Source organism: Heterostelium album (assembly GCF_000004825.1).
Source record: "Heterostelium album PN500 unplaced genomic scaffold PPL_scaffold3, whole genome shotgun sequence".
Lineage (NCBI taxonomy): Eukaryota > Evosea > Eumycetozoa > Acytosteliales > Acytosteliaceae > Heterostelium > Heterostelium album.
In genome coordinates, this window is record NW_008805065.1 from 2,033,115 (window position 1) to 2,050,133 (window position 17,019).

The following is a 17,019-nucleotide window of genomic DNA, read 5'->3' on the forward strand; positions in this document are numbered from 1 at the left end:
CCCCTTTGATCATAATATCCTATTAGAATTACTGATTATTGTTTATATATGATAGTATTAGGGTAGCTAAACGATGTTGTGGTTTGTGGATGAAACTAAAAGTGATTAAAATAATACTTTTTTATTCATCATCTTGATATTAAAATTAAAAAAGTAAATGATTAAATTAATCAGTCAGTTTTAAATTTACTAGAATTTATTATCTTTAATTATGTTGATAGTTAAATAAATAACATCATAACACTAACAAATCAAAAATAGGTTTTTTTTCTGATCAATAAAAAAATAAATGGTGTAACGATGTTTCTCTTTTCTTTGTTATTTTTTTATTTTAAAAAAATTATTTTGAAAAAACTTAAAAATTTAAATTTTGATAATTTTTGTTTAAAAGAGTAATGTTAGTAAATTTAATTAAGAATGACAATTAAATGTTTTAATCATCAAAGATCACTTGAATTCATTTGTTATCAATGTAATAGTTTGTTTTGTTCAAAATGTATCAGTAGTCATAACAGAGAGCATCCTGATCATTCAAATCATTGGGAGCATATTGATGACATCAAAGATTCATTGAATACATTAAAATTAGATGATATTATTGATAGTGCATATTCAACAACAACAACAACGACAACCAATAATCATGTTAACAATATTAATAATGACAGTACTAATAATGAAAGTTCCTATAATAATGATAATACCAAGTTAATTTCACAAATCAAGAATAAACTTAAATCAATATGGGAATCATTAAGATCATCGACATCTCGATATCAATCATTAACAACTACAGAGAATGATATAAAACAACACTTTGAAGTATTACATCAATATCTAATCACAGAAGAACATAAACTACAAAGAGATATTATCAATGATAAGGGTATAATTACAAATCAAATCGATAGTAATATAAATCATTTGAAATATTTAATAAATATTATAATGATATTTAATAAATTAAATAATAGTAATAGTAATAGTAATATTAATAGAAATAGTACATGTAGTGATAATCAATCAATGTTACCAGATACAACATCATTATATTCAACAGCAACAATCATTGAATCAGTTATATCAAGTACATCATTACAATCATTCATCAACGATAATAATCAAACATTATTCAATGAACATCTTGATATCTTCAATATGGATGAGCTTCTCAAACAACATTCCGATGATTCATCATCATTATTATTAGATATTATTCATAAATATAATAATCAATTCAGTAAATCAACAACAATCACTGACAATAATGACAATTCATTATCATCATATAAACTATCAATTAATAAACCTGATTTCAATCAATTGAATTCAATCATTAAGCAATCAATTAATCTTGCGAAAAAAACATCCAGCAACTACAATAGAAATGAACAATCATATATTTTCGTAACACACAAATCAACAAAAGGAGCTACTCTGATCAACACATCTAACAACTATTCAATTGAAGAATTACAGTTTGATTATGATTTTTGGGGAACGTTCTCCTCGATTGTTTCAATTGGAGAATATGTCTATATATTCGGTGGATCTTATTGTACTAGGAAATGGATTAAAATATCTATACAGTCAAAATCAGTAGAATATGATTTTATTGAAGATATCATCAGAGGTGATTCTAATATATCTGTTTGTTATGATGGTCAAGATCATATCTATTTAGTTAATGGTTGGAATATAGATAATAGAATTGATCGATTCAACATCAAGACAAAGAAATTTGAATCATATCATCAATTACCAGAAGGATATCTTACTCAAGTATCCTCAATGATCTTCAAAGGTTCATTATATTCAGTATCATTCAATCAAAATAAGATATTTCAATTCGATTTGACAAGTAGAACGATATCAGATCATCAAATTGACAACATTTTACCATCCTCTGCATGTCATGATAACAATGGAAACTTCTTCATATTAGATACAACACACAAACGATTCATCCAATACAATGTTGAAACCAAACAAACAAACGATCTCAATTCAATTCCTCATCTAGAGGGAACGTTATCATTTGTGATGTATCATCGAGAATCACCAACATCAAGTTATATCTATTCATTCGGTTCATCGAATGATTGTAATTTCAAATATTCAATTGAATCCAATCAATGTGAACCATTCTTGAGAGATATTAAGAATCATAATAGAGAATGGTGTGCATCTACATCAATTACCTTTTAAATAGGTTTTATAATAAATATTAATAATAAAAATAAAAACCAACTGCAATTTAAGTCTACCAAATATTAATAGTCTGTATAATAACTGTTTTTACTACAAATAAATGATGTAAAATAAAAGTTTTATTAAACTCGATGACATTAAATTTTAGAGTGTTTAGGTTTTATTTTGACAATGACATCATTTTGTGTTGACCGGCTGGAATGGCCATCATTTTGAGTAAGGGATGATGTTCCCATTGATTTGGTTTGGCAGACGGAGTAATTAAGCCACTTAGATTTCTAAGCGGGTACGTGTGTAAACCACTCGGTGTTCTTCCCGACTTGAAAGGAGAACGTACTAATCTAGTATCTTAAATACAATCTTGGACCCCATGAAGTTGACACCGACAGTAACTAGCAGGCTTGGGCCTGATGTGTAAACCATCGAAATTTTTTCTTTTTTTTTTTTTTTTTTTTACAGTTTTTACTTTTTTCATAATTCTGCAATTGATTGCTATTTTGATTATTATTATAATTATTTTAGTTAATGATATTAATAGATTGTTAATCTGATGAGAATACTGATGATTGAATTGGTTAATTTGAAAATGAAGAAATGAAGAAGAGGAAATAATAGTTGGCTGACATTTGATTGGTTATTGGTTATTTAAGTTTGGATTGTAAGTTACTGATACTGTTATTTATAATTAATTTCATTACTGATAAGTGCTGTATATATTCATTAATGATAGATTCATTAGATAGTAGGTTGTTATCGTGGAGTGGAGTACCGCCAAAATAGGATTTACAATAGAATTTCCAGATTTGATGAAAGACAAGTGAAACGAGAGTAGTGATGTTGTCCTTTCTTCTAACCAACTGATACGCGTTCTAGTCAAATCAGCCTGATACTGTATTTATAATTAATTTCAATATCTATATGTGCGGTATATATGCGCGCTTTATGGGAAGTTTGTTTAAAAACTGGTCGACACCTGCAGGATTCGAACCTGCGCCCCCGAAGGGAATTGATTTCTAGTCAATCGCCGTAACCACTTGGCTAAGGTGTCATTTGAATGAAAATGAAAAAATTTCGTTATGTGTCCCATTTTGGTGGTTTTCAACTTTACAAATAAGTTCCAATCACATTAATAACGTTAGGCCGAAGGTTTCATTTGAATGATTATCAAATTCAAGATATGATACCTTGATAGTAAATACCAGCCAATCGAAATATTTATATAACAAAAAAAAAAAAATAAAAAAAAATTTTTTCTCCCCCCTTTCATCTTCATTGATAGAATACTATCAAATAAATCAAACAGATATCACACACAGAATGAAAATAATTATGAAAAATACGATCCCTATCATTGAAAATAAATCAAAATACAAATTTTTTGATTAATAAAAAATGATATTATTAATAATAATTTATTCAGATCTACTTGATTAATTATTCAAATCTATTAAAATAGATATCAGTATTTATTATATTAACTATGAAATATTGTTTTATTATTTATTCTCAATATTTTTCGATCTCATATAGAGAGATATTAGATATACTAAAACCAGATCGAGTAGCTTTCAGCAAATCAAGATTTCGACCTAAGCTGAAAAAAAAGAACGAATTTATGTATGTTTTCTATGAGAATCACTATCCAGATAATTTATTCGAATTCAAAGATAGCGGTCTGTTAGAAAATTTATTTTCTACCTCTGAACTTCAACACCTTGACCGAGTGTCATCCAATTATCATTACCCAGATGTCAAACCGTATCTCTCTGAACCGATAACATCGATAGAAGAATCATTGAATGACAACCAAGATATAGCTACTGGTATTATTTTACTAGAGCCATATAATATCCCATTTCTCCGTTTATCAGTCATCAAACATCCTGAGAAGCTTTACTTTGTCGATCTATCTAAAGGATATTATATCGTTGGAAACAACGAGTCGTTATTGATAGACTTTACCAATCTCAATCAACTATCAGACATCATAAACAAATCACTTTGTGTAAAGACATTTTGTGATGAGATCGGTGTTGGTATTGGAATGAAAGATGACATTGTCTTGGAAATCTACAACAAAGACAATTACACGGAATTGTTAATGACAATAGATCCACAAGATAAGCCATTTTACGATCAATCCAATTCAAATCAACCTGTAATTCCATCTGGAAGTATCATTAAATTCAAACCAAAACAAGAATATCGTATGTATCTTTAAATCATTACAATGCACTCAAACACTTTTTTAATACAAACTCTTTAGTTGTTAGTTTAAAGCAATCGATACAATATATTATTGATAATGGAGAAGTTTATGGTAAACCTGTTGAGATCGACAGCAAGGATAAGAATGGAGAAGAAGAACCTAATCTTTGTAATCTATTCAAATATTTATTTAGTATTGATACTTATATTGAAGAGTAAGTAAAGATGTCAAATAATGAATTTAGTTTAATTAACCATTAATTTTTATTTCAGATTGATCGATATGATTAATGAAGCATTAAGTAAACTCGATTACAGTAAAACCATGCATTATTCATACAAATCTATTGATTTGCGATTACCTACTGCCATCATCTCCTTTCTGAGACTTAAACTATTAGATAGTGTTAAGTTCCAAATATTTGCATATTTATTTAGTGTCAACAATCAATCTGTATCACATTGGACCTGCAAGATTTTAAAGCAGATCTTACGTACGCCCCAAGACCTTCGCAATATGATTGGTTTTCTTTACGAAGAAGAAGAGATCGATGCTCTCCGTAATAAATATCCACTTTTTGGTCATGCTGCAAAGTATGACAATATCAATGCAATGGAACTTCTTTATAATGACAAATATGCTTTCCCAACACTCGATCTACTCTTTAATTTTTATTCTGTGGATGGAATCAAGCTATTGATGAAACGACAACCAACCTATCTCAGAGATAATCCAAATTCCAATCCATTTTGGATATTATCACTCAATATCAATCCAAATAGCAAAAAGAGAACAGAGTTCTTTTCAAGATATTCAGAGATTAGTCATTTCTTTAAAGTAAACAAACGTGCTATTTATTCTAATTTCGATTATAATCGAGATATAGAATTGGAAATAGTAATTAATGGTAACTACGAATACCTTGAATTCCTCCACAAGAATAAGATTGAATACCCATATAGACCCCCCGATTGTTACTGTGACGATCCAAAGTGCCAACTCAATTACAAAAAAGAAAAACAAACCACCTTACTCAATTATATCTTGCTTCAGAATGATGTCGATGGATTCAATATTCTCAAACAATATATTGATCACCAACATCAATTTCGTTCCGTCTTTCATGCTTGTGATCTTGCTATTGTGGATGCGATGTATCGCAAAAAGTTTGATTTGATCAAACAATTGCTAGACAAGAAAATTTCAGATTCATCGTGGCCCATTTATACCAAATACAAAAAGATACCATTTGTAGCTTTTGCTTGGTTTATGGATGACCTCGATTTGTTTATTTCAAAACCAGGATTTCCATCACTTCAAACTCTAGAATTTAAAACAGCTCAGTTCTTGGATGTGGGATATCATTTTTTGGGTGACTATGTTGACTTTTGTACAATGTTTTCCGAATATGACAAGATTGTCCAGATGTTTCCAACTCTATCTCTTGTCGATATTTTCATTCTTTGCGGAGAAAATGATGGAGTCAAATATATGCTAAAACAATACGGACTGACCAAACAATCAATTAAATTATTGGAATTTAGAACAGAAGACAAAGATGAAATCATGAAAATAATCAATGAATTCCAACAACAAGAACAAAAAATCATTGAAGAATTGGAGGGAAAATCAAACAAAAGTAAAAAACAGAATAAGAAAGTAAAGTCAAAGAATAATAATAAGAATATTTATAAAAAGAAAGTACATGAGAAAGAAATAGCACAAGAAAAAGAAATAATAGATAAAGAGAAAGAGAAGGAGCAAGATGATATAAAAGAGAATCATAAAATAACAGAGATACAACCAAAAGAAATAATTAAGATTAAGAATAATGAACAAATAAAAGAGAATAAAAAAGTTAATAATAATATTGAAGAGACAACTAATAGTATAAATGATATTAATATCAAAAAACCACACAACACAATTAAATTAAATTCCAATTCATATAGCAAATCAACTAAACTTTATATTAGAACAAGTGATTCAAATTTGACATCTTCATTACAATCAAAATTAAATAATACAACAAACATATATAATCAATCATCTAAATTACCAACAATACAACCAACACAGAGTTCAGTAAAGTTAACTGTAAAACAAATATCAACAGAATTTGCAACAATATATGATAAACAAATTGGTAAATTCAAATTCAATAGTTCAGATATCATTGGAAGAGGAAGCAATGCAACACTCGTGTTTCGAGGTGTTTGGAGTGACAGAGTTCCAGTTGCAATCAAAAGAATCGTCAAAGGATTCAATCATCTCATTGACAAAGAAATCGAGGTTTTGATTGAATTGACTTCGAAATCATCACAATCTTCAAATTTGGTGAGATATATCGATCGAGAAGAAGATGATAACTTTATTTATCTTGGATTAACACTTTGTGACATGTCACTTCAACAACTATTCGAAGATCCAACCAATTCAGAATTGAAGAATTCACTTTCATCGATATCATTGATCAATGGTATTGTTCTTGGTGTTCAATTCCTTCACAACAATCAAATTGTTCACAACGATCTCAATCCAAGAAACATTCTTTTCAAAGATTCACAATTATTCATCACAGACATGGGATTAAGCAAGATGATGGTCGAATCATCATTTGCATTCACACACACACCAAGTGGAACCGGTGGATATTATGCTGCTGAAGTCATAAAACAACAGAGAAAAACATCATCTGTCGATATATTCTCACTTGGATGTTTAATCTATTACATTCTGAGTGGTGGTAAACATGCATTTGGCGATGATATTATCATGAGAGTTCCAAATATCATCATGAATCGATTCGATCTCAAAGATATCACCAATCAATATGCAATCGATTTGATCAGTTGGATGATATCATTTGAAGAATCAAATCGACCATCGATTCAAACGGTGATCAAACATCCATTCTTTTGGAATATCGATGACAAATTGAAATTCATTGACAAAACACATCAAACAATCAAGAAATATTCAACAACATCACTGAACACTCATAATAATCAAACATATCTCAAAGAATCATGGGATAAATCAATCGATCAAAATCTATTATCTGTTTTGAACGAAGGTATGTTTAATGTTATTAACTTGTAATATTCCTTTTACTAACGCATATATCTTCTTATTAAGAATCACAATATAATTTTAACAATGTCAAAGATCTTGTTCGATGTATTCGAAACAGTATTCATCACCATCAAGAGATATATTCAGATTTGAACAAAAAGATATTGTGGTTCAAAAACCAACATATTGCATTCGAATACTTTGAAAAGAGACATCCAACATTATTAATTTATTTATATCAATACTTTAGAGATCAACACAATAACAACACCAAAAAAGACACATCAAATTATTTAACTGAATATTATCAATAAAACTAAATAAATTTTTAACACCATATTTGTTTTTGTCCTAAAATTTTCCATTAGGTTTTTCTTGCCAGAGATAAAAAAATAAAATACAATAAAGGTAGTAAGACAGAGCTCAATAATGATATCGTTGTTTTAATAAAACATCTTTTAGTTCTTTATTATATTAATGAAAATATTCATCAAGACCATTATTATTTGAATCTTTGTTTTTCGCATTAATATAAAATTGATCTCTAAAGTACTGATATAAATAAATTAATAATGTTGGATGTCTCTTTTCAAAGTATTCGAATGCAATATGTTGGTTTTTGAACCACAATATCTTTTTGTTGTTAGCGTCTGGAAATATCTCTTGGTAATGATGAATACTGTTTCGAATACATCGAACAAGATCTTTGACATTGTTGAAATTATATTGTGATCCTGTATAAATAAATAATATTTGTTTTATTTTTGTGAGTAAAATGAATGTGTTTTACAAATAATATAGAACATACCTTCATTCAAAACAGATAATAGATTTTGATCGATTGATTTATCCCATGATTCTTTGAGATATGTTTGATTATTATGAGTGTTCAGTGATGTTGTTGAATATTTCTTGATTGTTTGATGTGTTTTGTCAATGAATTTCAATTTGTCATCGATATTCCAAAAGAATGGATGTTTGATCACCGTTTGAATCGATGGTCGATTTGATTCTTCAAATGATATCATCCAACTGATCAAATCGATTGCACAATCATCGGTGATATCTTTGAGATCGAATCGATTCATGATAATGTTCGGAACTCTCATGATGATATTATCACCAAATGCATGTTTACCACCACTCAGAATGTAATAGATTAAACATCCAAGTGAGAATATATCGACAGATGATGTTTTTCTTTGGTGGTTGATCACTTCAGCAGCATAATATCCACCGGTTCCACTTGGTGTGTGTGTGAATGCAAATGATGATTCGACCATCATCTTGCTTAATCCCATGTCTGTGATGAATAATTGTGAATCTTTGAAAAGAATGTTTCTTGGATTGAGATCGTTGTGAACAATTTGATTGTTGTGAAGGAATTGAACACCAAGAACAATACCATTGATCAATGATATCGATGAAAGTGAATTCTTCAATTCTGAATTGGTTGGATCTTCGAATAGTTGTTGAAGTGACATGTCACAAAGTGTTAATCCAAGATAAATGAAATTCTTATCTTCTTCTCGATCGATATATCTCACTAAATTTGAAGATTGTGATGATTTCGTCGTCAGTTCAATCAAAACTTCGATTTCTTTGTCAATGAGATGATTGAATCCTTTGACGATTCTTTTGATTGCAACTGGAACTCTGTCACTCCAAACACCTCGAAACACGAGTGTTGCATTGCTTCCTCTTCCAATGATATCTGAACTATTGAATTTGAATTTACCAATTTGTGTATCGTATGTTGGTGTAGTGTGTGTTGGTAAAGCGGTCGGAGTTGAATTTTGTGTTGTTGTTACTTTGGACTGATTGTTGTGTGATGAAGTGTTGTTTATTTTAATATTTAACTTTGGTGGTGAAGATGCTAATGTTGTTGTGGTATTATTTGTTTTGATATGTAGTTTTGGTGAAGATGAGGTAATTGAAGGTATAGGCGTGTTATTCGAAAATGATTGTTTACTTTGATTACTATTTGGTTTCGTTGGTGTTGTTTTGTTATTGGTTTGCTCTTGATGTTTAATATTATTTTGATCTTTTTGACTACTAATTATTTCTTCAGTACTATTATTATTATTATCATTTTCTTCTTTTATATCTATTATCTCTTCTATTTTTTTATCTTTCTTTTCCTCTGTTATCTCTTTTTCTTTTTGCTTTTCATTTTCTTTTTTAATATCTTTCTTATTGTTATTATTCTTGGGTTTCGGTTTCTTTTTCTTTTTGTTGTTACTTGATTTACCCTCTAGTTCTTCGATGATTTTCGATGTCTCTTCATATTTAAGTTTGATTTCTTCAATGATTTTGGTGACTTCTTCTTTTCCTTCGGTTCTGTATTTCAAAAGGTTGGTCGATTCCTTTGGTAGATAGTTTCCGTTGTGCTTTAACAAAACTTTGAGTGGTCCAATCTTACCAAATAGTATGAATACATCGATCAAACTAAGAGTTGGAATGTTTTGTAGGAATGTGAGGTAACTCGCGTTGAATTGACCACCAAAGAATCGTCTTGCCAGCTCCAAAAACTGCGATGTCCTAATGTTGATTGTGTTGAATGACGGAAAGTCGGGAGTGGACAACAAAAGCTCGATAGTATCCATAAACCAACCGAACGTCAGAAACGGTATCTTTGTGTCTTTGATATAGATGGGCCATAGAGAACTGGTGAACTTCATCCCGGCGACATACTCTAGCACCTCATGATTGTTTGGCTTGTTGATCAACTCCACCAGAATTCCATCGCACACATGAAAAACACCACGAAACAGTGTTCGGAAACTGAGAAACTCGTTGAGAATCATCGTGTTACACTCGCTTACCGCCAAACTCACTGTCGTCAGCTCGGCCATTCTGTAGGAAGAGTAGGGCTGTGAGCAGAAACACTTGAACGGCTTCACTGGATATTCGACTTGTTTCTCGTGGAGCGCCTCGAGGTATTCGTAGTTGGATTTCAGCAGAACGACATCTTCAATATAGAATTTACGTTGTTGATTGTTTTCATTCTGCAGGATCGATCCCAACGTCTCCCATTCATCAAAGATCTTCCACTTTACGGGCGTGCTTTGCGAGTGTGCCATCGTCCATAGGGGATTGGCATCGGGGTTGTCTTTGATGTAGGTATTTTGTTTTTTCCACAGAAATTGAAGACCCTCCAGCGAATTGAATTCACAGAGAACATCCACTAGCGTCGGGTATGGCATATTGTATTCCTTTGTAAACAAATTACTTAGTATCATGTGATTATCAACGCTTGCAGCGATATAAACCAGTGGAACATTGACGTTTTCATGAAGATGTTCATTTTCTTTCTCCATCATCTTACTTGGAAAGAAGAAAGAACCTTTCAGCTTTGATATCTGTGGAATTGTGATTTTCACATATTGCACGAGTGTTAATAGTCTATTGGGTGAACTCTGACTGTGGTGAAGAATCAAATATTTCAACACATAGAATCTAACAGTGTCCGACAGGTTTTTACGTATCAGAAACGATTCGATCGCTCTTGGAAAATGAAGATCTAAACACTTGATTGTATTCAAATAGATCGCTTCATCACTAAGTTTATCCAATGCTCTATCTATCATTTCCGATAATCTATAGATTTGTTGTATTGATGTAAATATAAAATAATGTTTTGTTTTCTACAGAGATAAACTTCTAATTACTCCACACTTACTCTGTTGAATTTGTAGTTTGATCAACACAAAATAAATATCGAAACAGAGCGTTACTTTCAGGATCTCTAATTGTAACCATCGGTGTTCCTTTTGAGTTTATAAAGATCGTGGATATCTCCAATTCTCTATATGCAACTGGTGTTCCATTATCAATGATATGCTGTATTGATTTATATAAACTTTTAGCTAATGCAATTACACTAGATAGTTAGTTAAATTGAAAGATAATAGGCTAACTAGTTCGCTAAGCAATACTTACTGTATTCATCTTTCAGTTTAAACTTTATTATACTGCCAGAGGGAATTACAGGTTGTCGGCTAGGGGAAGCTTCTGCTGCTGCTGATTCATTGTATAGTTGCTTGTCGTCGGGCAGTTCGGTTTGTAAAAGCTGATTGTCTTTGTTGTAGATGAGTAGTTCGATGTCATCTCTCATTGGGTAGTTATACGATAGTCTGTAAGCATGCCAAAACTGTGATACGAATGTCGCTTTACTAAAGATATCGACCAGTCGATCTAGCTTGGTGTTATCGATCAGCGCCAAACCAGAATCGCTAATATTTGCAGCTGCATCTCCAACATAGTAATAGTCGCGCGTCAGATCGATGTAGTGGAGCATCGAATCGGTCAGCGGTTTCATCTCATACACCCACGGCAACTCGTGCTCTCTGAACCAAACGATGCCGCTACTCTGCTCGGAATCGAGACGCCCTACCGGTAGATCATAGGGATAGCCAGGCTGAAAGAAATACTCGGTCGGCACCAGTGGATATTCGTAGTTGTTACAGAGTATCGATTCGTCGATGTGATATTGCGCGTGTTTGGCATTGGTGAATCGATCGTCTGTAAAGTGTGTCAACGACAATCGGAGATTTGCCGATCGTTGGCGGTCGACGATGTAACATTCCTTCGGATAGTCATCGCGGTAGAACAAGTGAATAGCTGAGTGTGATCCAAGACTTGTATCGATATTCTCATTGCAGATGGCAATGTAATCTGGTTTTAAGAAATCTATAAATTCACATAGATTCTGTGAAAGCACCTGCAAATCTACATATATAACAAAACAATACTTTTTATACATTATTATTTTTATATTATTTATTTATTTATCTATACATGCTATGTGTTATGGTATGTTTTCTATCTATTATTTGTTGTTCTATTCATATATATATTTAAACTTGTTAAAAAATAAATATCATATCAAAAATTAATTAAAAAGTTTTTTTTTTTTTTGGGTTTTTTTAAAAAACTATTCAAAAAGATTGTTTTCTTCCATGGAAAAAGTAATAAAACATCGCAATCTTCATGGCGTATTGTTTCAGATTTTATATAAATTGAAACTGTAAATTAGTTTTATTGTTTGTAATATTACAATAATATAGTTGCAACTCTATGATGGTGTAAAATAAACTTGTCCTTTCTTTTTATAAAACAAACATAGAGCTATCTGGAGAATAAATGAAGGTGTCACTTTTATATTCTTTTTTAGTATTATTTTTATTTTTAAGTAAACTCGCGTGGAAAGTGGTGGAAGTGGTACGCCAGTAGGTGTAATTTAACTAATATTTACTTCAATTGTCTGTGTCTTGATAATGAAGAATCAATAGAAATGGTATTATTATTGGAGGTATAATTTTAGTAAAATTTTTTTATTTCAATTCTTATCAAAAATAAGTAAGTTATGTTAAAATTCTAAATTGGAGTTAAAACATATTAATATGAATGATTTCATGTATTTTATTAATGTTTAATTTCTTTAACTAATCTACTGGACCATGGACACCACATACATCCAGGTAAGAACTAAATTTTTATCGTAAATTTTTTAAATTAAAATTTGTAATCTATTTATTAATAAACAATATTTATCTAAAAAGAATACTTACAGCACCACATGCTTCATCTAAATGTTCTTCTACATAGTTTGTGTTAGCATCGCAAACTTCAATTGCTATATCAAAAAATGAAATTGTTTTTGAGTCCAAATGGAAACTGAATCTTGGGTTATAATTAGCTGTGGTTTTTCTAATTCTTCCCATGAAATGTGGTCGTTCAGTAATAGATCCATCAAGCAAACCTCTGGCATGTTTAATGTTTTCTTCATCAATTAATTTGATGATAAATCCAGTTTGATGATGAACATCGGTGGTTTCGAAGTATGCTGGTGTAACGTCGCCAGCAGATGCAATATAGGCAAAAACAGTCAAAACAACTAATAACAAAATGATTGAAATTTTCATTTCTTTAAGTAATTTAGATATCTATAATAAAATGATTTATGATTTAGTTTGAATGATATTCTAAACAATTCTTTTGATAGGTATTTATACTTTTATTAATAATTATGAGTTTATTTGAATATTGTTAAGATTATTTAATTTCCTATGATCCTCAAAGAATAAAAACTGTATTTCTATTCAATTTTATAGAGATATTAAATTCATTCTAAATCTGGAGAATTGTGTAAATTGTCATTATTAAGGTTGATAAGTGAGGTGAGCCATTTCGTTTAAACACAACGGTCAAAAAGTAACAATAAAAATTGTTTTTTCGCACATAGTGCAATTAGTAGTTTATCTCTCTGATGTAATAGTAATAAATAGTGTGTAACATTATAACTTTATTCATAGTGTAAATGATTGAGATGAGAACAATAATTTCAAAAAACCACATTCATTTCTGCAGTGTTTTTACCACCCACTTTAAAAATAGTGTGAAGTTTAAAACTTATGAACAAAACACTTGATAAACAAATAATTAATTAAAATTAAAGTAAAATCTTAATAAAAAGTTATAACAAAGTTACATTTTTGAAGTGAATTCTATAGCAAAAACAAAAAATGGTATCAATTGAATTAATTTTGTCCAAATTATTGATAAAATTCAACAAAATAAACCAAAAGTACTATTTATTACTATTACTTTATGCTTCTAGAGTGATAAATTACTAATTGCACAATGTGCGAAAAAACAATTTTTATTGTTACTTTTTTGACCGTTGTGTTTAAATGAAATGGCTCACCTTACCTATCAACCTCAATTATGACAATTTACACAATTCTCCAGATTTAGAATGAATTTAATATCTCTATAAAATTGAAAAGAAATACAGTTTTTATTATTTGAGGATCATAGGAAATTAAATAATCTTAACAATATTCAAATAAACTCATAATTATTAATAAAAGTATAAATACCTATCAAAAGAATTGTTTAGAATATCATTCAAACCAAATCATAAATCATTTTATTATAGATATCTAAATTACTTAAAGAAATGAAAATTTCAATCATTTTGTTATTAGTTGTTCTGACTGTTTTTGCCTATATTGCATCTGCTGGCGACGTTAAACCAGCATACTTCGAAACCGCCGATGTTACTGGTACAACTAGATTTATCATCAAATTAATTGATGAAGAAAACATTAAACATGCCAGAGGTTTGCTTGATGGAACTATTACTGTACGACCACATTCCATGGGAAGAATTAAAAAAACCACAGCTGACTATAACCCAAGATTCAGTTTCCATTTGGACTCACAAACAATTTCATTTTTTGATTTGGCAATTGAAGTTTGCGATGCTCACACAAACTATGTAGAAGAACATTTAGATGAAGCATGTGGTGCTGTAAGTATTCTTTTAAATACTCCTCTTTATAAAAAGATTAAACAAATTTTAATTGGAAACTTTATCATAATTTAGTTCTTACCTGGATGTTTTTGGTGTCCATGGTCCAGTAAATTAGTTAGAGAAATTAAACATTAATAAAATACATGTAATTCATTCATTTTATTATGTTTTATCTCCAATTTAGAATTTTAACATAGTCCACCATAAATAAAATAATGTTTTTAGAATCTAAAGGTTCCTTTCAGTTTAAGAAAAAGTAAATTTATTCTAAATTATTTATATATATATACCACAATATTTTTATAGTTTTTTTGGAATCAGGATCATCTCTATTTATTCAGTGATAATTTCCAAACTTCTCAATGATCTGGTAATTAAAATATTAGCTCCAAATTAAAAAAATGGAATTATTTATATATTCTAATATAAAATAGAAATCTTTTATCTTATTATTATTATTACAAACAAATTTTTGATATTTTTTTTTTTTTTTTTAATTAATAGTTTTTCCATAACAATTTTTTGAAAAAAAAAAAACAATTGTTTTTTACTAACAAACAATTGAAAAAAATAGTCGTTAGAGTTTATTAAGAATGAATATAAATGTTAGTAATGATAAGATAAAAGAATATCAACTAAAATGTTACAATCTAATAGAGTCAATAAGAAAAGATGTTGGTGATCTGTTGAGAAGAAACTTAGAAATGCAACTCAGGAACGAGACAATAATATAGTTACATTGGATAGAATGAAAGATTTAATAATGCTATCAGAGTTTAACAACGAAATAGATGGCTTGTTGAATCAACAGACATCGGATATCGATATCGACGGTCTAGAGTCACTGGACAACCGATTGCAATCGATACTCTACGAGAAGGATCTATACGCCTCGAAGCTGCTACAGCTAGAGTCGTCACCACCGTTCGATATCAACGACCCTTCGCTCAATCTCTCGAAGGAATCCGCTTTCCTAGAGACCAACGCCTATCACTCGGAACACCAATCGAACAAGTACTAAGAAATGAAAATCATTTTGTTAATAATTTTATTGACAGTTTTTGCTTGTTTTGAGGCAGCAGACACAAAACCTGCTTATTTCGATATGATTAATTAATTATTTATTTCGATTATTAACTCATCTTTATTAATTGGGAAAAATGCAAAAAGAAGATATTATTAGAATTAAATATCTATATTACTTTTTTTTTCGGCGACGTGTTTTTGCAAAATAAAGGTGATCACGGTGCAAAACAAAGGTTGTCAAAGCATAATAAAGATATCACATATATTATTTAATCTTTTTATTATCTATTTATAATCATTTTTTTTCAATTTTTAATATTGATATTATATTTAAAAAAACAAATAGAATAAAATATATCTACAAAAAATGGGATTATTATATACTAAAATTGCTGAATTATTCAAAACAAAGCATAAAATCCTAATGATAGGTTTAGATGGTGTAGGAAAAGTAAATATCTATAGATAGAAATTGTTAAAAACAAAAAAATGTTATTATTCAAAATTAATATATAATTTGTTATTAATATTATTTTTTTTATTTAAAGACAACAATATTACATAGAATGAAGACAGGAGAATTAGTCGAAACTATTCCAACGATTGGATTCAATGTTGAAACAGTTGTGTGTAACAATATAAGTTTAACAGTTTGGGATGTTGGTGGAGGTGACAAGATTCGTGAATTGTGGGGACAGTATTTAGTGGAAAGCAGTGCTGTTATTTTCGTTGTCAACGCAACCGATCATGAACGAATCAATGAAGTACGAGAGGGTATTTCAAGAGTGTTCAGTATAGAAGAATCATCGGCGGGCGTCTGTCTATTGATTCTCCTCAACAAACAAGATCAACCAAATGCAATGAACTCCTCAGAACTAACAGAATCATTGAAATTGAACGATCTAAAAGATAGAAAGTGGCATATTCAACCGACTACCGCCATCACAGGTGCTGGCATTCTCGAAGGTTTAGAATGGTTATCTAAAAATTTAAAGAACTAAACCCAACCCTTTAACTATTATATAAAATCATAATATTATTACTATTATCTTTAAATATAAATAAAAAGATTTAAATCTTTGTACATATATATTTATTACTTTAATAAATCATTATTATGATCTAGAAAATAGAAAAAAAACAATAATATCGTTGGAATAAATGTATGGATGATATG

The 17,019-nt window shown here is 29.8% G+C and overlaps 6 protein-coding genes and 1 non-coding gene across 7 annotated transcripts; 5 read left to right on the plus strand and 2 right to left on the minus strand.

Annotated features, from left to right (window-relative positions):
* Positions 1-417: 417 nt before the first annotated feature.
* On the plus strand, positions 418-2,208 carry PPL_03383 (uncharacterized protein; the record flags this gene model as incomplete). The annotated part of the gene is made up of 1 exon (XM_020574349.1): positions 418-2,208. The coding sequence occupies one exon, from the start codon at positions 418-420 to the stop codon at positions 2,206-2,208; it is 1,791 nt and encodes a 596-aa protein (XP_020436421.1).
* A 970-nt stretch (positions 2,209-3,178) lies between these two features.
* PPL_03384 lies at positions 3,179-3,259 on the minus strand. The gene has a single exon. It is a non-coding gene; the product is annotated as a tRNA-Ser (tRNA).
* A 567-nt stretch (positions 3,260-3,826) lies between these two features.
* On the plus strand, positions 3,827-7,809 carry irlE (putative protein serine/threonine kinase; the record flags this gene model as incomplete). Its single annotated transcript, XM_020574350.1, has 5 exons — positions 3,827-4,418; positions 4,478-4,634; positions 4,693-4,721; positions 4,959-7,496; positions 7,559-7,809. The coding sequence occupies 5 exons, from the start codon at positions 3,827-3,829 to the stop codon at positions 7,807-7,809; spliced, it is 3,567 nt and encodes a 1,188-aa protein (XP_020436422.1).
* Positions 7,810-7,969: 160 nt separating this feature from the next.
* irlD (putative protein serine/threonine kinase) lies at positions 7,970-13,422 on the minus strand (the record flags this gene model as incomplete). Its single annotated transcript, XM_020574351.1, has 5 exons — positions 7,970-8,229; positions 8,304-11,095; positions 11,178-11,338; positions 11,487-12,187; positions 13,065-13,422. The coding sequence occupies 5 exons, from the start codon at positions 13,420-13,422 to the stop codon at positions 7,970-7,972; spliced, it is 4,272 nt and encodes a 1,423-aa protein (XP_020436423.1).
* A 1,037-nt stretch (positions 13,423-14,459) lies between these two features.
* Positions 14,460-15,213, plus strand: PPL_03387 (uncharacterized protein; the record flags this gene model as incomplete). Its single annotated transcript, XM_020574352.1, has 3 exons — positions 14,460-14,813; positions 14,889-14,922; positions 15,203-15,213. 3 exons carry the CDS (start codon positions 14,460-14,462, stop codon positions 15,211-15,213), a joined length of 399 nt encoding a protein of 132 aa, XP_020436424.1.
* Positions 15,214-15,564: 351 nt separating this feature from the next.
* On the plus strand, positions 15,565-15,837 carry PPL_03388 (uncharacterized protein; the record flags this gene model as incomplete). Its single annotated transcript, XM_020574353.1, has 1 exon — positions 15,565-15,837. The coding sequence occupies one exon, from the start codon at positions 15,565-15,567 to the stop codon at positions 15,835-15,837; it is 273 nt and encodes a 90-aa protein (XP_020436425.1).
* A 372-nt stretch (positions 15,838-16,209) lies between these two features.
* Positions 16,210-16,843, plus strand: PPL_03389 (ADP-ribosylation factor family protein; the record flags this gene model as incomplete). Its single annotated transcript, XM_020574354.1, has 2 exons — positions 16,210-16,293; positions 16,391-16,843. The coding sequence occupies 2 exons, from the start codon at positions 16,210-16,212 to the stop codon at positions 16,841-16,843; spliced, it is 537 nt and encodes a 178-aa protein (XP_020436426.1).
* Positions 16,844-17,019: the final 176 nt, after the last annotated feature.